Source organism: Papaver somniferum, unplaced genomic scaffold (genome assembly GCF_003573695.1).
Source record: "Papaver somniferum cultivar HN1 unplaced genomic scaffold, ASM357369v1 unplaced-scaffold_19, whole genome shotgun sequence".
Lineage (NCBI taxonomy): Eukaryota > Viridiplantae > Streptophyta > Magnoliopsida > Ranunculales > Papaveraceae > Papaver > Papaver somniferum.
Window position 1 is genome coordinate 15752515 of NW_020628818.1, and position 22765 is coordinate 15775279.

Genomic DNA, 22765 nt, shown 5'->3' on the forward strand with positions numbered 1-22765 from the left:
TTATTGCATTCGCTAAATGCAATCGAGAGACCAGCGACAGTGGTATAGTTAGGATTTCCTTAGTTTTGTTTTACTTGAGGACAAGTAAAATTCAGGTTTGGGGGTATTTGATGAGTGCTAAAATGTGTATATTTCTATATATTTTTCTTGGCATTTAACTCATCTTTTGTGCATTAATTCTACATTTTATCCCATATTCTGTATTTTCATTGTTTTCAAGAATAAATACTTTTCTTAATTAATTTTGCATTTTTAGGTACTAAAGAAAGCCTGATTAACTCAAGGAGCAAAAAGAACAAAGAAACGACAAAGACTCCCGCAGAAAGGCAGCGAAGAATGATGTTTACAAGAGCCGGATCAACTGGAAGTGGACTTGAAGAGGAAGAATTGTCCTTAAAGAAGATATGGACTTGGCATACCCAAGGCCCAAAACCCTCACCCAAACCCATTTCCAATATCCATACCCGCCTTCATCTTCAGCCGTCAGATTGGATCATCTCAGCATCCTACGGTCGCTTCATCATAGTGCATCAAAGTCTGAAGCTCCTGTCTAACACTACACACACCTAACTCCATCTTGAGCCGTCAGTTTCGTTGTATCAGGCATCCGACGGTCGATACCAGACTTTCACTTGTAGCCGTTAGATCAATCTATCATTTCCGCATCCCGGCTCAGCTTCGCGTATCATCGAGACTTGATGCATTCGCTCAACACCTAAGCACCAAATACCTGTACCCTAACCCAAACACACCTTAACCCTAAAACTATCGGCTTCTCCTTCTTCTCCCCCTTTCTTCTCCTCTGCAACTCCACCACCACCTGCTCCGCCACTCCTTCTCAATCACCACAACCACCACCATCTCTTCTCAAATCATCATACACACTCGACCCATCACCTATATCACGTTCTAATCTCTCTCAAACAACTAATTTCGCCTATTCTCTCACCACTGAACCCTAAGAGTGAGTTGGTGAAATTAGTTGATGATATAGATCAATTGGAGGCGTGGGAAGCATCAGAAGATCGTAAGGAAGCATGGGTGAGAGCTATCAAGAGTTTGCAGTGATTAGGTAAACCTAATTTCTATTTCTTATAAACCCTAATTTCATAATTTGGGGATAATTGGGGGAACATGATTGTATGTCTAATTGAAGCATGGGTTGATTGATTGGGTTGTTATCAGTAGGTTAGGTGAACCAATTTTGGGTTTAATTGTATTTTTTTACAAACCCTAATTTTGCTGTTAATTGGGGATTTTTTGGGATTTCCATTGTATGTATAAAAGGGTCTTTGGGTGTTGTAATGGGATATGACTGGGCTAGCCAGTGCTTCACCCAAGAGGACTGGAATAGCCAGTGCCTCAAGGGTTAGTTCTTAGTTTAAATTATTTTGTAAATTTCAATTGTATTGTCCCATCCATGCTCTGATCTTGTTGTGCTTGAACTGTCTAGGATTGAATATCCTTTTAGGTTGTTAAAACACTAAGCAAGCTTCTCTGCGGGTAGTTGTAGTGTGAGAGCCCCAACTACTACTAGGATTAGATTTCATCTTAGTGTTCTTAGTAATCTTTCTAGACCAACCCTTAGATGAACAGCCGGCTTTGAACCGCAACTGTCATCTAGTTATTCAGAGAGCCTAGAAGCTGACTGATAACTAACAAGGGACAAGAACATAGTTGGAGGACTTAGCTTAGGAAAAGGGTGGATTCAAGATCCTAGTCCCTATACTTCACTGCCTTTGTTTCTTTATCATTGCCCTTGGCTCACTTCCTGGTTTGTTTGTCTTTGTTTCACTGTTTCTTTTGTTTCTTCTGCCACTGTTACTCACTGCATCACTTTGTTCACTGCCACCTTCACATTGCCATTGTTTAGTCCATTTTCACTATTTTGCATTTATATACTAGCTTAAAAACTTCAACTATACACCCTAGTCCCTGTGGAGATGACCTGTTCTTGCACATACACACACATGACAACTGTGCACTTGCAGTTTAACATGTAGGCCTTTCTGTCTCCCCTTATCCTTTGCTCTTGTTTCTTATACAATCCCTGGCCTACCAAGTTTTTGGCGCCGCTGCCGGGGACTGGTGTTGTGTAGTTGAAAAGAAAAAAAAAATAAAAAAAAAAATGTACCTGTCTTAGTGTAACTTAGCCTGTTGTAGCTGTAACTTAGTGTTTTTGCTGTTGTAATTTAGTATAACTATATTAATGTAATAGTTTTAGTAGAACTTAGATATATTAGTAAATGCATCTGTAACTTAGTGTAGCTCTTAGTGTAACTTAGCTTTAGCTGTAACTGTAGTTCTGCATCTCCTGCATCCATATCTGCATCATTTAGAATCTGCATCTTAGTTGTAAGCAATGCATCCATTGCATCCATATCTGCATACCTGCATCATCTCTAGTTTGCATATTGTCATCATAACTTGCATCTGTGACTTGCATATCATTGCATGCCTGCATCTTCTCCATATCTGCATCTTGCATTTGCATCTGTGTTTGCATCCTTGCTCTTCAGCTTTTCTCATTGCCTGTAGATTTGCCATGCCCTGTAAGCATGATGCTCTGCATCCTTGCTTCATCTGCAGCATTGCCCTGTGGCCTAGCACCTATAGCATTGCCTTGTCTGAAACTTGTTGCCTGAGAATACTTGTTATTTTCTTGCTGTGCTGATTGCCCTTTTTCCTCATTGCTTCTTTGCCTCACCCATTTGCTTCAAAGAGACTGATCTTCTCTTTTGAGCCGACAGGTGCTGCTACAGCCAGCCTCTGGTGCTGCTGCTGTTTTCTGTGTTGCTGCTGTCTTGCTGCCTCCTACCGCTGCTGCTTCTTCTTCTTGTTGCTGTTGCTGATGAGCCTCTGGTGCTCTTGCTGAAGTTGCTGTTGCTGTGAACCAAGCCCAACTGGGCTGTGCAACTAAAACAAACAGCTGGGCTGTGCTACAAGAGTAAGCCTGAACTGTGGGCTTGACCCAAACAAAAGTTGACAACCATTTTCAAACCCAGTTGCACTTCTTTTTGGGCTGTGTAAATTCTAAAAGTGATTATGGGCTTGTGAATTGGACTGTGGACTTAGTTACATTTTGGGCCTCAAACTGAAATTTGTTTAAACTGTGGGCTCCAACCATTCGTGGGCTTAGACTCAACTGAACTTTAAACCCCTACATTGTGAGCTTAGACCCAGACCAAAAATTTGAAAAACGTTTTAAAGTTTTAAAACCCAGCTGGGCCTCGCATTCCAGTTAACTGCTAGCCCAAAAACCCAACTGTTTCTGAACTCTGGGCTTGTTTCTGAACTGTTGGCCTGAACCAAACTTCGAGTGGGCCAAACTTTCAAAATTCCAAAAAACCAACGGTGAGATTTACTCACCAACAGTGGGCCTAAGAATCAAAGTTTTTAAAACAAATTTGGGCTCCAAAAACAACCCATATGGGCTTCAGAGCAAGCTTTGCCCCAGACGGTTGGGCTCTTTTATTCAAAACCTTTTGCTGGGCTCAATTCAAACTGATTCGTTGGGCTTCACTTCACACTCATCTAGGCTTCATTTTGCACAGCAGTTGGGGGCTGTTTTCAAATTTCTAGTGAGCCGTGCATTCTTCCACCAATGTGGGCTTGCTCCCGATTTTAAAACCAAATTTTTCTTTTCAAAACCCATTAAAAACCAAATGATTCCCTAAAAACCAAAAGTTTCCCATAAAAACCAAATGATTCCCACAAAATCAAATGTACGGTAGAATTTTATTGTATATACTCCAGTAGATAAATTTTTTAAATCCTATGCTTCTTTTGTACATATTTTGCTAATCCAATATGATCTCGGCTGAAATATGTTGGATTTTTGCCTTGAATAACGGAGTTCTAATCTTGCTTTCGCCGACATCCGGGTATTCTCTTTCCTTTTTCTCTACTCAACATGATTCTTTTCATATGTTGTATTATAATTTTGTTCATATTTTGAAACATTGAGGACAATGTTTAGTTTAGGTTTGCGGGTGAAAAGTAGATACTTTGATAACATGCTATAATTGAAAACAGAACTCTTTCTTTTTTGAAAAAAAAAAAAAATTGAAAAAAAAAAATCATAAAAATGGAGCTCATTTACTTTGAAATGTTGACTCTTGTGCATGTATGTAAACATAAGGATTCTTAGTCTAGATATTTAGGCACCCTGATTCTAGCACAATTTACATCGTGATAAGAAATTCGCACGCGCACGATCTACCAATACATGTATAGCCTCATCCTTGAGGTGTTCTATCGGAAGTCACGATTGCAATCACTTTAGAATACTGAACGAAACTTGACTAGCTTGTTCTTTGGTTGGTTGGGATAGAAGGTGGAGGTTACATTAAGAAAGACACCATCGAATTTAACTGGGTGCATCAAAAAGGGCTACCTCTTGCTAAGAGTCATGTAATTTTTTGTTTCCTTTTGTATGTATCAAAAGTGTTACCATGTTAAAAAAAAAAATATGATGTATATTCAGAAAAAAAACAAAATATCAGAAAAAAAGAAAAAAAAATATAAAAAAATTAAGTATTTATCAAATTCCATTTGTGTCATGTAAAGAAAATAGTTCTCTCTTGTCCAAAAATAAAAGAGAGTAGTCAATGTAAATAAGAGTCATTTTTTGTTTAGTAAGCAAGGAAGGGTGTACGCCATTGATGTACAACGCGAGAAATTGTGAAATACCTCCAACTCATTCACAATTCTCGTAAAGTCCGGACAGCTAGCTAGATTTCGACCTCGGTTCTTAGCCTGAGAAACTATCTCTTGGTGATTAGTAGTCATAACATCCGATCTTTCGTTACACATGTGTAGATACACTTTACACTCTTATCACATGTCTTTATTTGTTATCAGCTAGGATTGTGCCTTTGATAGCTAGATTGACATCTCCATTTTGCTGTGAGCTTCTACTGTCTTGCACATGTCACATTTCATGGAATCTGAGCTTGTATTTTGTCCTAGAACTTTGTAGGTACGTTCTAAGCAAACCTTCACGAGACTTCACTCGTCCACTAGGGACACTTAGTGGTTTAAAAGGCTTATTGCATTCGCTAAATGCAATCGAGAGACCAGCGACAGTGGTATAGTTAGGATTTCCTTAGTTTTGTTTTACTTGAGGACAAGTAAAATTCAGGTTTGGGGGTATTTGATGAGTGCTAAAATGTGTATATTTCTATATATTTTTCTTGGCATTTAACTCATCTTTTGTGCATTAATTCTACATTTTATCCCATATTCTGTATTTTCATTGTTTTCAAGAATAAATACTTTTCTTAATTAATTTTGCATTTTTAGGTACTAAAGAAAGCCTGATTAACTCACGGAGCAAAAAGAACAAAGAAAAGACAAAGACTCCCGCAGAAAGGCAGCGAAGAATGATGTTTACAAGAGCCGGATCAACTGGAAGTGGACTTGAAGAGGAAGAATTGTCCTTAAAGAAGATATGGACTTGGCATACCCAAGGCCCAAAACCCTCACCCAAACCCATTTCCAATATCCATACCCGCCTTCATCTTCAGCCGTCAGATTGGATCATCTCAGCATCCTACGGTCGCTTCATCATAGTGCATCAAAGTCTGAAGCTCCTGTCTAACACTACAGCACCTAACTCCATCTTGAGCCGTCAGTTTCGTTGTATCAGGCATCCGACGGTCGATACCAGACTCTTCACTTGTAGCCGTTAGATCAATCTATCATTTCCGCATCCCACGGCTCAGCTTCGCGTATCATTGAGACTTGATGCATTCGCTCAACACCTAAGCACCAAATACCTGTACCCTAACCCAAACACACCTTAACCCTAAAACTATCGGCTTCTCCTTCTTCTCCCCCTTTCTTCTCCTCTGCAACTCCACGACCACCACCTGCTCCGCCACCAACTCCTTCTCAATCACCACAACCACCACCATCTCTTCTCAAATCATCATACACACTCGACCCATCACCTATATCACGTTCTAATCTCTCTCAAACAACTAATTTCGCCTATTCTCTCACCACTGAACCCTAAGAGTGAGTTGGTGAAATTAGTTGATGATATAGATCAATTGGAGGCGTGGGAAGCATCAGAAGATCGTAAGGAAGCATGGGTGAGAGCTATCAAGAGTTTGCAGTGATTAGGTAAACCTAATTTCTATTTCTTATAAACCCTAATTTCATAATTTGGGGATAATTGGGGGAACATGATTGTATGTCTAATTGAAGCATGGGTTGATTGATTGGGTTGTTATCAGTAGGTTAGGTGAACCAATTTTGGGTTTAATTGTATTTTTTTACAAACCCTAATTTTGCTGTTAATTGGGGATTTTTTGGGATTTCCATTGTATGTATAAATAGGGGTCTTTGGGTGTTGTAATGGGATATGACTGGGCTAGCCAGTGCTTCACCCAAGAGGACTGGAATAGCCAGTGCCTCAAGGGTTAGTTCTTAGTTTAAATTATTTTGTAAATTTCAATTGTATTTGTCCCATCCATGCTCTGATCTTGTTGTGCTTGAACTGTTTAGGATTGAATATCCTTTTAGGTTGTTAAAACACTAAGCAAGCTTCTCTGCGGGTAGTTGCAGTGTGAGAGCCCCAACTACTACTAGGATTAGATTTCATCTTAGTGTTCTTAGTAATCTTTCTAGACCAACCCTTAGATGAACAGCCGGCTTTGAACCGCAACTGTCATCTAGTTATTCAGAGAGCCTAGAAGCTGACTGATAACTAACAAGGGACAAGAACATAGTTGGAGGACTTAGCTTAGGAAAAGGGTGGATTCAAGATCCTAGTCCCTTCTATACTTCACTGCCTTTGTTTCTTTATCATTGCCCTTGGCTCACTTCCTTGGTTTGTTTGTCTTTGTTTCACTGTTTCTTTGTTTCTTCTGCCACTGTTACTCACTGCATCACTTTGTTCACTGCCACCTTCACATTGCCATTGTTTTAGTCCATTTTCACTATTTTGCATTTATATAACTAGCTTAAAAACTTCAACTATACACCCTAGTCCCTGTGGAGATGACCTGTTCTTGCACATACACACTACAATGACAACTGTGCACTTGCAGTTTAACATGTAGGCCTTTCTGTCTCCCCTTATCCTTTGCTCTTGTTTCTTATACAATCCCTGGCATACCAAGTTTTTGGCGCCGCTGCCGGGGATGAATATTCCATTAGTCTGTCAACTAATATTTCATTGGTTTGTCTATCAATATATTAATATTATAATTTCTCTGCTTTGTCATTCGAATCACTCATGAGATAGTAAATCGAGGATGAATATCCTAAATTACTACTAATATTAGCATTATTAATCTTCACATGATTTCAAATCATATGCTTGACACATCAAAATATATATTAGTTTATGCTCGATTCCGCAATCTTATCAGACCTATGCACATTGACCCAAATCTTCCAAGTATCGTTGCTTCCTTAGCTGACACTATAATATATTGATCAATGCCTCCACCAGATTCTCTATGTCTATGATCCGAAAAACATCATTGTTATCTTATTAAATACATTCTACTCCATTCATCATAATAATGAGTTACGAATATGCTATAAGAATCATGCTCAACTCATCAGCATGCTAAGACTGACAGTCTATCTGGGTCAACGATTGACCAAATAAATACATGTCTGCAAAGCAGACTTCACCTTGAGACATCAATCATGTTATATGGGGGTATCTTCAATAGATTTTTACTCTGGTGTCCTAAAGCACGTATGATGTATCAATACATCCATGATGAGAAAGTGAGTAAGTCGTGCTAGCAGTTGGAGGAGTAACTGGAGTAGTGGTATAACAACCACAAAGTCTACTTAACGAAGCGGAATGGTTCAACCACTATTTCCCACGCATCTACTCTTCCGCTCCTCTTCAACCGTCACCCGTTAAAAGAGATTAATGTATTAACTTCCATGCTACAAATAGTGTTAGAGAAATGCTCGGTTGAACCCACAGGTTTTGCTATCTCAAGTTTGTTATCACTGTTAGATGAACAAAACTATATCTTGATTTCTAGTTTACTAAGTAAAGTCTCGGACTAGATTAGAAATTGGTAGTTGAGTATCAGACATCATCCTCGAAGACTGAAGATCGATGAAGACATTTGGAGAACTTCATCAATTAGGTATGCGAAGATTTAACCATTCTATTTTACTCACTATCTACCATTCTATCTTTTGAGACTATGTCATATGACTTATAGTGGATTTATCGCAAAGAAGAAATTTCGAGTCAAGCTTGTCATGTTAAACATCTCGAAATATGATTCAAGCATGGTTGTTCAAAGGTCCTTAACAATATTATTTCGAAACAACTTATTGTTCAACAATTAATTTGTGGATCAATTGAGAAATTTCCCAAGCAAATGATTTTATTTAGGAATATTTCAAACATGCAAAAAAAGAAATACAGAACTCATGTTATTTCGGCTCACGGTAGGTTAGCGAACCATTTTATAAACCATAGATATCTGAATTTTAGAATTACATGGAAGGTTGGCGAGGCAAGTTCGCAAACCGCAAGTTCACTTGGGGACAGTTCACAAACCGCGGTGAACGAATTTTTCATGTTGGTGTAAAAGGCTTATAGTTGGCATCGCGATCCGAGTTCACGAACTGTGCTTATCTGAGTTCTCGAGCCGAATAGGGTTGGTGAAACCGGTTCACGTACTGTTTCATCAACGGTCTAGTAGATTTTAGCAGATGCTCAAAGACTTATTTTTTTTTAAATATGGTCCAACATTGCTATGAGTCTCATAAACATCTCTAGGACATCATCGACACTAATACACTTGTGTATGTTCATCATGATTAAAATCTTAAGTGTGTGAATAAACATCAAATTGCTTTTAGTTCATAAGGCATACTTTCCAAAGAATGGTCATTATACGCGGTCCATAGTCGGACCACTATGTATATTTTTCTAATCTGATTTCAAGCCCATTTCTCACATGCTTACTTGAAACCCTAATTATAGTTTCATCTAAACAAAGAAAGTGTTTGCTGGATTCTCAAGTTATCTTAGCATCAATTCTAAGCAACCCTCAGTCTTGAAAATACTATAAATGGTTATGCTCTTTTAACTGAGAAAAATCAATCCTTGATACTTTGTGTCCTAGTTGATAGCTAGAGTCGTCCTCTATTGACCTAGGTTTCCTCTGAGAAACGCAATTAGGTCTACAACTAAAATACTTTGTTTCGGGGTTTCGTGAAGCTAGGTCCGACGAACTTTTATCTTGATAGTTCGTGTATCCTGATCTTGCTTTTCTGTTATCACGGTTCCCGCAATCTCTTCAGGAAAGATGAATAGTAATCGCAAAATTCTTGTCGTCTAAGACTGTGTGATTCATCAAGATAGATATCTTAAAACTATTCTTATTTGATAAGTTGAAGATTGTTCTTGGGAGGTGGTAAAAGATCCAGGCTTCTCATCTAAGTGAGTGTAAGTATCTTGGATTTGTGAGGTTTGCTATATTTGTCTATTGCAAACAGATTTCCAAGTCTTGATCTTTGATCTAAAGGAAAATCAAATATGCTTATGTTTTAAAGGAATATTGGTATCAAAAGTCTTCACTTAAGTGGAAGCAACTCTTACATTATAAATGACGTCAGTTAAGGGAATCAATTGTGTAGAGCCTTGCGAGGTTCAAGAGACGTAATGAGCACGATTGTTACTGAATATCTTGGAGGGTGGTTTCCATTTCAACTACATTCCAGTCGAAGTATGATAGTAGTCTAGTGTCTACAACGACTTGATACGGTTTGGCATTCGAATCTGAACGAGGTCCCGAGGTTTTTCTGCTACTGTGGTTTCCTCGTTAGTAAAAATTCAGGTGTCTTGTGTTTTTCCCTTTCCACATTATATTTTTTATCTTTATAATTGGATTTACACAAGTAGTACATATTCAATCTTAGTATATATACATCCATATAATTATAATCGATTATGAGACTTGCTTCTTGTAGAATTCGTATCCTGAAAGATAGATAACAAGTTTATTACTTGGCATAATTCCGATATAATTATTTAGATACGATTAGATTGATCTTGGATATTTCTTTTTGAAATCATCCAAGTACTCTTATTAACAATCAGGTTCACGGACTTCATCGTATATACGTTCTGATTGAGGAGAGATAGAGATATAAACTATATATATTTATTGTTAGGGATCATTAAGTTGATCTACTTGCAATTTTATTAGGTTTTTTCCATACATGTTGCCTAAAGAAAAAGTTGGTGGTCTACTTGGTACTCTCTCCTTTTCAAATATATAGGTTCCTCAACTATGATAAGAACAAGTCATACGACAACCGTCATTCATACGACATCTTGTCATTATGACGCGTTGAAGCTTTTTCTCGGTCACATACATAGAAATCATCTTCGAAGCAGTTCAACACATCCACCATCAATTTTCATTGATCTCAGCACCTTCTCAGCTGACCTCCCTACAAGTCGACCATTTTCTTTTCACTGTGACCAAATTGAATCTGGAATAACCATTTATTGGTTTAGGCCACAGTTTTACAGATTTATCTGGCGAAATCAAAACACTCTAGTGCAATGCATCTGTTTAATGATTTAGACGATTTGCTTCATTTAGCATCTTTCCACTCCACCATTTTACCCTTTAACCAGTAAACCTTTTTACCCATAGACAAAGGGTAAAAGTTATAAAAAAGATAACATGGCTAAGTTTTATTTATTTTTCTTGACACGATCAGCGCGAGAATTGAACCCGCAACCTATAGGTTGGGAGCCCAACCCATGTTCGACTGGGATAATGCCAGTTGGTTAACATGGCTAAGTTGGGGTAAAGAAGAAAGCCTATATTAGACTTTTTTCATGACCTTGGATCTTCACTCCACATCAACATTCTGTCTCTAAATTTATCTTAGGGATTAGAGATGAACTTTAGGTAAAAAACGTTAATAAGACTTACATCCCAATACGCAATGCCGATAAATTTTTTAACTTCTTTTACTAATGTATTCCCTACTTCATTGCAAGTTTTGGGTACGAAATAAAATCCTAAGAAGTTTTCACAATGTCTTGCTCATTATCCGTTGTGAACGCATAAGATGACCTTAATCCCAGCATCGCTAATAGGGGATACCAAATTAAGTGGGGGTGTACCAAAACTATAATAAGACAAAACAGATTTTCATATACAGTGGAAACTCTATAAATTAATGATGTCGGGACCATCAAAATTTATTAATTAAGCGAGATATTAATTAACCGAACACAACTTCAAAAATGTTGAATTGTTCTTTTTTCCACCAAACACAAATTAAAAAATTCAACCTTGTGACACAGGGATTATACGAGCTTTTAAAATGCATTATCGTCGTCGATATAAAGGTCTTTGGAAGGCTACGAATTATGGGCATCAAATCCAGAAAAAATAAATGTGTTAGATGTAATGAATCATGCTTTCATCATTATAAACTTCGATCAACTGATAACACAAGTTTAGACAATTTGGATGAACATACTGAGTGTGAAATCACTCAAGACTTGCAAAATTTGATCGAGAAGTTGGGCTATCGCAATTCAATGAATGTCGAAGATGTCCTAAATTATCCGGAAGAAAATAAAGTTACATTGTTGTTGAGTGATGAAGGAATAATCGAGAGCGTTATGGGAATTGATAAAGATGTGAAAGAAGATGATGAAAGTTCTACAATAGAGTCCCCTTTACGAAACGAGGATATTAGAGCGGCAATCACATTGAATAATTTCTTGCTGAGCTATGAGCAAACAATGCCAAAAATTCTTACAGTGATAAGAAAAATTAAAGATGAAATTCAATGCGATATTGATTTTAGCAAAAAACAGAAGACAATTAAATCATTTTTCAAAAAATCTTCGTAACTCTTTAATGTATTGAATATACATATATAATGTATTATTAATTTATATTTCATATGGGGTCTACACAGATAATCAAAAATGTATTATCTTATAATTTTAGCGAATTATTAATTTGGCACGTTGTTCCCGATTCGGGACCGGCCAAAAATATTATTTAAGAGAATTTATTAAATAATCGAGTATTAATTAAAAGAGTTTCTACCGTAGGACAAAACAATTTCTGCCTTGACTTGGTACACCTCCACTAAACCTGGCACCTATTAGCAGCCTTGCTTAATCCCTTGCATCTGAGGCGCTCTAAGAGACACAAAAGTCCGGAAATATACCACATTATCACCACATGCCAACCTGTGGTATGCTCCTATTATCTTTTTATCACGTTCCTTTTGGGAGACTACCTGCTAGTTCTCTTTGACTATTGTCCTAAACAAGTTTGACATGTTTCCTGCTTGGTCATTTTTTCCAAGTTATATTTCCAGGGTGTTTTTAGCTTTATCCACTCATCCAATCCCTATCTCAAGCAAATGACGTGTCCAATTCTGTACACGTTTCACCTCGTACATCACAAACTAAATACCTATCCTGTTTCCCACAGTAAATCTACTTACACGTCTTACAGAGTCCAATCTAACGGTTCATAATCAGTAAATTATATAATTAGATACGTTGTACATTAGTTAAACGACTAACGAGTATATACAATAACTCAAATCTGTAATGCGTGAAAAAGGAAACAAGAAGAAATTCGGAAATTGAAGGAAAAAGAGAAAGAAAAAGACGTCTTTGTTGGACCGACCAGAAATATTAGGCTGGATCTCGCAATCCAACTCTGTATATCTTAATCTCTCTTGAATCTTCTTTAAACAGATTCTTCTTTTCCTGCATTATTGTAACCTAATTTCTTCGTCATCTTCCAAGGCGTACTGCGCAAATCAGGTATGGTTTCATAACCAAAATCTCATTGTTTTTAGTTTATTAGATCTCTTGATTTTGTTAATTATTTTATTAGAATTATATGATAACGAGAACTAGTGTTTGTTTGTCGGTCGATTGAATGAGAAAAAATTTATGATATAATTTATGCTGCCAACCATAACTACAACATCATAAGAATTATCAATACATTGTTGTGATTTCGTTGTTTCCGCCGTCTCGGTCTTGTATGGATAACTTTATAGCTAGAAAGAACATGCTTCTTAGATTGTGAGTTATCTGAAAGCAACTATTTTTGTGTAATTGGAGTTTTAGATTTTGAGTTGCTTCCTGTTGATATTGCAACTAGCTGGTTAAGAGATTCGGTTGGCTGATTAGTTCATGAGTGCGAGGGTGCTTTGTTTGAGATGTTGGTTGATGGATTTTACATTGAGTTCTGGCCTACATGACTGACATTTAACATATTAAGTGGAGAGTTTTGTCAGCCCTGTTGTACTATTTTGTTTTCATCTTCAATGAGGTGTTACTCAAAGGCATGCTTCTTCGTCTTGCGTGATCAATTATATGTTTATCTAGTAGATCAGACTTTTAGATTTTAGTCTATATGAACTGTGTGGAATAACGTTTGTTTGCAGTTGCCTATTTTCTCTGTTAACAATTCCTTATTGTGTCTCCTATTTAAGGGATACACCATTTTGTTGCAGAAATTGTCTAAGTTCTGAGTTACATCAAACAACAGCCAATAGAAAGAAAATCAATCCAAACAACTGTGGAGATTTAGCGAAGGGCAAATGTCTTAGTCGAGAGAGGATGGATAAAGATGTTAGTGTTACTCGGTCCCATGAAAAACAGCCTTCGATGGACTCTACATTTATTAGTGAAGATAAAAATCCCGCAGACAATGCTTCAGTATTTGTGAACCAAGGTGCATTTCTTTCGGAAGCTCTATCTAACCTCCAACTTTTCAACCATTTGTTTCTTTAGCATTTCACCTGGTTTTTGAAAACTCTTGCATGTGACCCACTTAGATAGCTTTTCGTTATAGAGATGCAAATAAGGAACACTGCCTTAGTTACATGTATTCGTATTCCACACATTCACATATACCACTTAGATAGCTTTTCGTTATAGAGACGCAAACGAGGAGCATTTCCTTAGTTACATGTATTCATATTCTACACATTCCCATATAAATGATGAGGTAAAACTTAGATAAATTAGACGAAGATATTACTATGGCAGATGCTGAATCAAGAACTCATCCAAATGTTTCTTATTGAAGGAAGCTGAATTTTTGGCCATGATCGGAACTATGAACCACCTTTAGTTTAAATCGCATCTTTTTTACTCTATTAGTATTTATGTTCTGTCCATTCTTATACATTTGATCATTTACCTGACTATTGAATTGAAATTACGGCTCTATAGCTGAAAAAGCTTGGCAAGAGATGAGAAAAGATTGGGCAGGGAACCGATCCCAAAAGACCCAAAGAGTTCCAAAAGATCCAGTCTTAAGGTGAGATATACTACCTATTAAGTTTCAACAATTTTGAGTTATCTTATAGGCTAATAATCAGATTACAGGTTGTAACCAAACCACTTAAAATTACTAGAAAATGCTCTTTTCTTGTTGCTGGTCTAAAACATACAGGATATGATATTTTCTATAAGTTTACATAGTTTTCAGTTTTATCTTTCAGTCTAGTCAATCAAATCACAGGTTGTATACAGAAATACTGAAAATAACTGTAATATACTCTTTTCCTGCAGCTGGTCTCTAACATATGACGATCTGCTTCTGACCCACGATCCATTTCCCCAACGAATCCCATTACCTGTAAGCCTTTTGAACTTTTTTAAGTTTAAGATGTACTTACTGCAGTGACTTCAATATCATATGTTTAACATATTGTTCTGATTAAGCAGGAGATGGTGGATTTTTTAGTTGATATCTGGCATGAGGAAGGACTCTTTGATTAACAAAAGATTTGTTTTCCAGAAGATATCTTAATGAGGCAGTACAAATGTAGCTGAAATATTTAGATCTCATTCTTGTAAACCTTTATTTATAAAACTTATTTTGCAGAGGAGTGTAGTTAGCTTTATTGTAGAGGGGTTCGGCTAGGATATATAATCCGAACCCTGGATTTTATTTAAAACATTGATGTATTCTATTAATATTTTTTGATGCAAACATTGATGTATTCCATGTTTCCTTCTTTTATCTTGGAACCGTGATCTTTACTTTTAGTTTTTTCTCCCGTTTCCATTTTTGTTGTTGGCGCTTTAATGGCCTATTGGTAGTGCAAAAGAAAATGAAACTAGCTGAAATTCCCAGTTTTACAGTGCTCTGTAGCATGTTGGTAGGTTGAACAGGATTGATGTCAGAGACTCAGAGGCACAGGCAATTGACTGCTCCGCAGTTAGAGTGCCTCAGCTGTGGATTAAAACTTGTTAGCTATGGTATCACCAGTATAAGTACTCTATGCACTACAGTGCAGGTTTCAGTGTGCTCCTTTTCTGTTTGGCTGACTTTAAAAAATTGTTAAATTTTTGGTATGCCTGCAGTTTTATTATAAGATGATCGATCTCTGTCAGAGTAACAACAGATAAGATAATTGATGGGAATGGGAAGTCCATTTGGATTTCTCCTCCCCCAGAATGCCGTGGATTCTTCTGTAACTGTTTATCGTATTATTGATGTTCCCCTTATAGCTTTAACTAAATTTCTGTCTTTCTATCATCATGAGTATCTCGCACTCTGGTATATTCGTTATAACTTTCCAGAAAGCCTCTTTGCATCAAACACTGTCCGTTAGCAGGGACAGAGCCATCTTACCACAAATTGGCTACAAAAACTTATTTATTCTGTATTTTTACTCAGCTCTGAAATTTGAGCTTGCTCAGTGCAGAAGTGTAGCAAACAATCTCAGCTTTGCCGTATACGTTTCATTTGCCATCAATGGCTCACACACAACAACAGTTCCATCTGATCCGAAAGCACATGAAAGAGTTCAACTTATACACAACATCATACCTCAAACTTTGATGCAATCATCTTAAAAAGCCAACACGTATGATTTACATCAAAGTCTTGATACACACATTTGTACATGTAAGTCAGACTTATCACCAAATGGAAGAATGTTAGTTGTAACCGTTCCAGATACAATACTCCATGTACTTTACCAGTAACTTACACCCCAGTCTTAAGTTGGACCTCTAAATTCATAACCGTTGATTTCACGTATCTTTAATTTTTTCTTTCCGCAACTTTTCCCTTCTTTTTTGTCTCCTTTGCTTCTAAGTTTTTCTTTAATCACATTTTCACTCAACTCACATTGCGTCATCTATAACAAAACCCTTCAATCCAAATTCCGAACCCTATATAAATTGATCCTAACTTTAAACCCATTACCTAAATCTCGCTCAATTCTGCAAAAAAAAAAAATGGAGAAAATTCTTTCATTTTCATGTCTATTAAGTATTCTAATTGTCTTAGCTGCAGCCGCTCCACTATGTTCAGCGAATTTAGATGAAACCGATGATCTTAGACTACCTTCAGATGCTAGTTTCCCATCAATTCATGCAGAGAAATTAATCAGACAACTTAATCTTTTCCCTAAAGATGCTGAAGCTGTCGCGAAAGAAGATGAATTTGAGCCCAAGAAGATTGTTGAGAAGCGGTTTATGTTTCCAAATGTAGCTGATTCTGGTGTTTCTGTTCAGGATCTTGGGCATCATGCTGGGTATTATAAGCTTCAGCATTCTCATGCTGCTAGGTATTACGATTTTTAACCTTGAAATTTTATTTGGCATAAATTTTTGAGTTGAATTGTTAGGAATATAATCAAAATTTAGATATGGATGCCACTATAGAACCTTGATAACATGTTTTAATCTCGATTTGGTGGGTTAGTTTGATTAGTGCTTGGCTAAATTGATATTCCACATTTCCACTAAGTTTTGTTTTAGTACTCTTGAATCAGTGTGTCAATTGGTGATCTCAGTAAGCAAAATTAGGTGGCAAACTGAGAACTAGCCGAATCCCCAGCCACCGATGTTGATGCGAACGTACTAGTTTAGTTGGTTTTTATGCATAGAGATTCTGTGGATTGGCTTGTTTAATATTGCTACTATTGACAAAAATTTCAAGTTTTTCTTTTGCAAATGTTTTTGTTTATTGTGCTGAACTGTGGTGTCTGTGTTCTTTAGGATGTTCTACTTCTTTTTCGAGTCACGGAGCAACAAGAATGATCCTGTTGTTATATGGTTAACTGGAGGACCAGGGTGCAGTAGTGAATTGGCTGTTTTTTATGAGAATGGACCATTCACCATTGCAAAGAACTTGTCTCTTGTGTGGAATGAGTATGGTTGGGACAAGGTATAATTACCATAATGTATTGATTACGTTTACTTCCCGTGTGTATACAAGCTGTGTTGACTCTGAATGCTTTGGATCTCAATTTGCAGGTATCAAACCTTTTGTATGTTGACCAGCCTACTGGAACCGGATTTAGTTATAGTTCTGATAGCCGTGACCTCCGTCACAACGAAGAGGGTGTGAGCAATGATCTATATGACTTCTTACAGGTATGTTTATATCCTGTTGAAATTTTTAGAGACATAAATTCCAGGAAAATGAATTTGAAGTGAAATCTCACCGCAATCTTTATGATTTCAGGCCTTCTTTGCCGAGCATCCTCAGTATGCAAAGAATGATTTTTACATCACTGGTGAATCATATGCTGGACACTACATTCCGGCTTTTGCTGCTCGTGTTCACCAAGGAAACAAAGCTAAAGAAGGACTCCACATAAACCTTAAGGTATATTATATTATTACCTATATCCACTCTTATTTACCTAAAATTAAAGGTTGTACCTTTGTTCCTCCCTTTGTGTACTTGGACCTACATAACAAGATAGCTGTTTAAACAGGGGTTTGCTATTGGTAATGGTCTCACTGACCCTGCAATTCAATACAAAGCCTATACTGATTTTGCACTGGACAATGGACTAATCAAGCAATCCGACTACAATAGCATCAACCGGATGCTTCCTGCCTGTGAATTAGCAATAAAGCTTTGTGGTGGTGGTAAGTTTACTTGTTTCTGATATTGCCATTAGTACCTTCTACATGCATGTGCTAAGTTCAACAATAGTTTAGCTTAGTTCCAGGGTTTAATAATCACTTCTGTTTCAGGGGCCGGTGGTCAAGTTGCTTGTATGACTTCATACGTTGTATGCACTGGCATATTTAACAAGATAATGAGTCATGCCGGAGATAGAAATGTAAGAATCAGTACTATCAACCATCTTTTATCCTTAAAATTCCAGAATCTGTATAAAAAACTAAACGTATAACGTCTTCACCTTTACAGTACTACGATATTAGAAAGAAGTGTGAGGGAAGCCTCTGCTATGATTTCTCAAACATGGAAAAATTCCTCAACCAAAAGTCTATTAGGAGTGCCCTTGGTGTTGGGGACATAGAGTTCGTCTCTTGTAGTCCTACCGTATACCAGGCAATGCTGATGGATTGGATGAGGAATCTTGAAGTAGGTATTCCTGGTCTACTTGAGGATGGAATTAAGGTGCTCATATACGCTGGGGAGTATGATCTTATCTGTAACTGGCTCGGTAAGTTTTTATGGTTCACTGCTACCTCTCAAGAGTTATAAATGATCCCACATCCTCGTCAAGTTGTTTCTCTTTTCATAACAAAGAAGCAATCTGAATGCCATACTGGTCTTTTGTATTGCGCAGGGAACTCAAGGTGGGTGCATGCCATGAAATGGTCCGGCCAGCAAAAATTTGTTGGTGCCTCCACTGTTCCATTTAAGGTGGATGGTGCCGAAAAAGGACAATTGAAAAGCAGTGGTCCTCTTAGTTTCCTCAAGGTCTCTTTCTCACTCTGTCTCGTCAGTATTTCGATTTTAAATTACTCTAGGTAGACCTGATAACTAGTTAAATTGAATATCTTGATAAAAATGACTGAGGCATAAAAAACATGTGTACACAGGTCCATGATGCTGGTCATATGGTCCCCATGGATCAACCTAAGGCTGCTTTAGAGATGCTGAGAAGATGGACTCATGGAAAATTGTCTGAAGAAGTTGAGATCGATGATGGAGTGGCAGCAGATCTATATGTACCAGCAAGTGCATTCTCCATCTGAATGTCAATCTTATATGTAGCGTCATTGTCCCTTCTATGTGGTTTTGGACTTGGAAATCATTTCAGCAGTAGTGCTTGTCTGTGTAAAATCTCAAGTTTGTTGTGAAATCCCCCATATCAAAATCAAATGGAAACTCAACTTAGCAGTATGTAAATCAAATCATAAAGAGTCTATCATAAATCAAACCATGAATATCACATGCATACATAAATATTTTGGTCATAAAATTTGAAGTCCATGCTGTGTGCATATCCCTCATCAGTCTAGGTGCTCCTGCAACATCTTTGTAAGGCGCTGTATAATGTAAGGTATTATATCGCTTTTCGTAAATTCCAAGGACAAAAGTTGCATGCATACCACATTTTAGCTAGCTTAGTTATGGATTGATTTCCTCTTTCAATTAGGAGACTTTAAGAAGTTTGCTCTTACTTTGTCAAGTGTACAAGTAGTATCTGCACGTTGTTAAGCAAGAAAAATTCATCTCATTTTGTCAACTTAAATGACCTAATTTTCCAATTAAGATAACTGCCACTTGATTAATATTCAGTAATCGCACACTCTGCACCAATAGGAAAGACAATAGACAATTTCTGTTCTTTTTGAGTAATTGCTAAAAATCTCTTCAATGCATGGAGAAAAACGATATATATGGCTGCAATAAACTGCGAATAAGATAAAATGTTCCTACGACGCCTATTTTTGTTCCTGCATATTATGATCTTTTATACGGTGTCTATATCCTCAATGTCTGAATTCGTACAAGCCAAACCTGGTTGCCAATCGAAATGTAATAACTGCTCCATGATTGATGAAGATGAGTTTGGTACTGTCAGAATTCATGTACAACATCATTTGTAATAATTCTTATGATCCTCCTAAACCCTTTATGAATGAAAATGGTAGTTACCTAGAAATTATAAGCGTATCGGAATCAGAAGTTCGCATCAGAAACTCCTTCAGTAATGACTACAGCACTGCTGATCAAATCCTAAACGAAATTGTTAAAAGAGGCTCAAATGGTGCTTCAGAAGCTATTGACGGAGATGGCAGCATTGGTGGAGATAGGATTGGTGAAAGCTTTCTTTTCAACTTGGGAAAGACTCTATCATATACTAAAAACAAGTTATATGGGATTGGGTGTGGCTTAGTTGCTGTTATCATTAATGATCTCGTAGGGACAGGAAATGTCATAAGCAGAGAGTGTGAGAATATCAGAGAAGGATCTTGCAGTGGCAACCGTTCCAAAGGGATTAAATACATTTAGTGTGGCTGTCAAGGGAACTCCTACCAACACTGTTGGTGGCTTCGCCGTACTTGCTGAGCTAGGGAAGTATACATTTGATTCCGTGGATTTTATTCTTGACGCTGAACAAATGCATAAAAAATATGAAAATAAGGTCATACCAGTGGTGCTTGATTGGGTACCATAGGAGATAAGTATAGTGTACCTCTTAGTTCCACTGATGGCTCTAGCTTGGAGATGACTATGGCAGTCTCTATAGATATTGCAAGATGATCTGTGTAAACGAAGTCATAATTCTAACATTTGCAATATGTCAATGGCTATACTTTTATCTATTTGAAAGACTGACACAACTAGGAGGGGTCATTGACCCAATCCCTTGGAATGTCATGATTCTCATATTGTTGAATTTTGTTTTCTCGTCTTCACTCAGCTTGGGTGTAAGAGTCTTGATGAAGCGCTTGATGCATGCAACGAATTCTTTCTTGTAAAAAGTTGGTTGTTCCTGGAGTCTAAAAGTGTCGACAATATCAACACATTTCACAGCTGTGTCATCAACACCCTCATCAGCATCAGCACCTTCAGCAGAAGGATTAGCACCAATGTTCACATCAACAGCTCCTTGAACAACCCACTTCCCCTCAACTTGCCATAGCATTCCATCTACAATTTCCTCATAAGGAAACGAATCCGAGAGAAGCTCATCACCTGTAAGAAGATCCTGGTAGACAAGCATCTTCGCTAAGTTTCTCCCGGATTGCTCCTAAAAATAATTGGGAAAGAGTTTAGTTTCAGGTTTGCTCTTACTTTGTCAAGTATGTAAGTAGCATCTCCACGTTGTTGAGCAAGAAAATTTTGTCAACTTGAATGACCTAATCTTCCGATTAAGATAATTACCACTTGATTAATATTCAGTAATCGTCTGCATGTCTTCATCGTAAACGATGTGCCTTTGAGAGCTCGCACCCCATGCCTCAGAAGCTCATCATTCTCATCTTTTCGCAGCTGCAGCATTGTCTGTTTTTTGCCCAAACAAAAAAGAAAGAATGTGTCATTTTGGGCATGTGAACAAGGTTTTGGGCACCAGTAAAATTGAACAAACTATGCAGTCTGACACATTCAAGGACCTACTTGTCCAAATGAATTGAAGAAGGAAAATGCTAGTGTGAGCATGGGTGGCCCAATGCGCCAACCGGACACAATCCACATGCAATTTGGCGGGTGGACGCCCAACCGGTTCATGAATGGATTGGACATTGGTCCATTCTCGAAAGATCCATTAAATATTGGATCGTGTGCGGATATATAGTGAGAAATTCATTGGTCACGTGTACCTGCTATGTTAAGGGTATTTTTAGAATTATGCAAGCTACGAAGGTAAATTTAGTAATTTATACTCATAGTACCACGTATCCAAAAATAACTATTAGAGGGACAGAGAGGGTTTAGTTAAGAACGCGCGATTGGGGATACTTATATTAATTGGGGGATATAAATTACTTTTCTCAACCAATAATGTTTGTTAAGAGGTGTTTTTGGGGGTAAAAATACTAAAATACTCTTCTCTCAAAACAAAAATCAAAAACCAAAATCATGTCCCATTTCCATCTTCACTGCCGGAATTCTCGTTAGGGTTATGATTTTTTTTTTCCACTTTGAAAAACAAAATCAAGCCTAAATATTCTCCACTTTGAAAACGATTTTATTTTTTTACATTCGGAAGTGATGAAGACCATGCCGTTAGTGATGAAGACCATGCCGGAATTAATGAAGACCATGCTGGAAGTGATGAAGACAATGTCGGTAGTGATGAAGACCATGCCGGAAGTGATGAATACCATGCCGGTAGTGATGAAGAGCATGTCGGAAATAATATTTTTTTACATCGCCGGAAGTGATGAAGACCTATGATGCACCGATACTGATACGGGGATACTGATACGGTGACACTGATACGGAGATTCGTCAATTTTCATAAAATGGGGATACGGGATACGATGGGATACGTGTATTTATTAAAAAAATATTTAATATAATAATAATTCATTCTACTAAAAATCATAAATTTTGGGTTTCAGTTTTACTTATGTTAATTGAATGGATAAAATCATATGTACTCGGATTTCTCTCTAAACAACATGAAGAACATGCCATTAAGCCTTAAAGCTAGATTTTTCTAACACCGTTTTTTTTTGAAGCACCATAAAAATATATACCAAGTCTTTTTTCTTCATAATCAACAAGTTATTAGGTTTTATAATTATTCCATATGTTCATGAGTACAAATATCTGCAAATATTTAGATTTTATGTATAAATTTATAAATACATAGATTTTGTATAAAAAATAAATGTTAGATTATAGGAAGTATCCCCTCACAGAGTATCTGAGAGGTCTCCCAGAGTATCTGAGAGGTCTCCCAGAGTATCCCCTACCCTTTTTGTAATTAAAAAAAGGTGACACTTTAAATGGAGTATCTGATACGTATCCCCAAGTATCCGATACTGATACGACGTCGATACAGA

The 22765-nt window shown here is 37.2% G+C and overlaps 3 protein-coding genes across 4 annotated transcripts; 2 read left to right on the forward strand and 1 right to left on the reverse strand.

Moving 5' to 3' along the window:
• Positions 1–12630: 12630 nt before the first annotated feature.
• LOC113338714 lies at positions 12631–15041 on the forward strand. Of its 2 annotated transcripts, none has more exons than XM_026584090.1 (5): positions 12631–12820; positions 13522–13742; positions 14246–14333; positions 14588–14654; positions 14744–15041. In XM_026584090.1, exons 2-5 carry the CDS (start codon positions 13628–13630, stop codon positions 14795–14797), a joined length of 324 nt encoding a protein of 107 aa, XP_026439875.1. In that variant the 5' UTR covers positions 12631–12820; positions 13522–13627; the 3' UTR covers positions 14798–15041. The 2 variants fall into 2 exon arrangements, with proteins under 2 accessions (XP_026439875.1, XP_026439874.1); XM_026584089.1 differs by having other exon boundaries at positions 12632–12820; positions 13501–13742.
• Positions 15042–16131: 1090 nt separating this feature from the next.
• On the forward strand, positions 16132–19327 carry LOC113338713 (serine carboxypeptidase-like). Its single transcript, XM_026584088.1, has 9 exons — positions 16132–16599; positions 17033–17201; positions 17291–17410; positions 17502–17645; positions 17758–17914; positions 18023–18111; positions 18201–18459; positions 18586–18719; positions 18842–19327. Exons 1-9 carry the CDS (start codon positions 16268–16270, stop codon positions 18995–18997), a joined length of 1560 nt encoding a protein of 519 aa, XP_026439873.1. The 5' UTR covers positions 16132–16267; the 3' UTR covers positions 18998–19327.
• Positions 19328–20568: 1241 nt separating this feature from the next.
• LOC113338592 (translationally-controlled tumor protein homolog) lies at positions 20569–20979 on the reverse strand. Its single transcript, XM_026583975.1, has one exon. The coding sequence runs from the start codon at positions 20974–20976 to the stop codon at positions 20569–20571; it is 408 nt and encodes a 135-aa protein (XP_026439760.1). The 5' UTR covers positions 20977–20979.
• Between the last annotated feature and the right edge of the window lie 1786 nt (positions 20980–22765).

Excerpts from the sequence above, each read along its gene's own strand:
- LOC113338714 (XM_026584090.1), top strand. The coding sequence starts at position 13,628 with ATGGATAAAGATGTTAGTGTTACTCGGTCCCATGAAAAACAGCCTTCG. Across the intron at positions 13,743-14,245 it reads TTCAGTATTTGTGAACCAAG|CTGAAAAAGCTTGGCAAGAG; the intron begins GTGCATTTCTTT and ends ACGGCTCTATAG. Across the intron at positions 14,655-14,743 it reads CCCAACGAATCCCATTACCT|GAGATGGTGGATTTTTTAGT; the intron begins GTAAGCCTTTTG and ends CTGATTAAGCAG.
- LOC113338713 (XM_026584088.1), top strand. The coding sequence starts at position 16,268 with ATGGAGAAAATTCTTTCATTTTCATGTCTATTAAGTATTCTAATTGTC. Across the intron at positions 17,646-17,757 it reads GACTCCACATAAACCTTAAG|GGGTTTGCTATTGGTAATGG; the intron begins GTATATTATATT and ends CTGTTTAAACAG. Across the intron at positions 18,112-18,200 it reads GTCATGCCGGAGATAGAAAT|TACTACGATATTAGAAAGAA; the intron begins GTAAGAATCAGT and ends TCACCTTTACAG.
- LOC113338592 (XM_026583975.1), bottom strand. The coding sequence starts at position 20,976 with ATGCTTGTCTACCAGGATCTTCTTACAGGTGATGAGCTTCTCTCGGAT.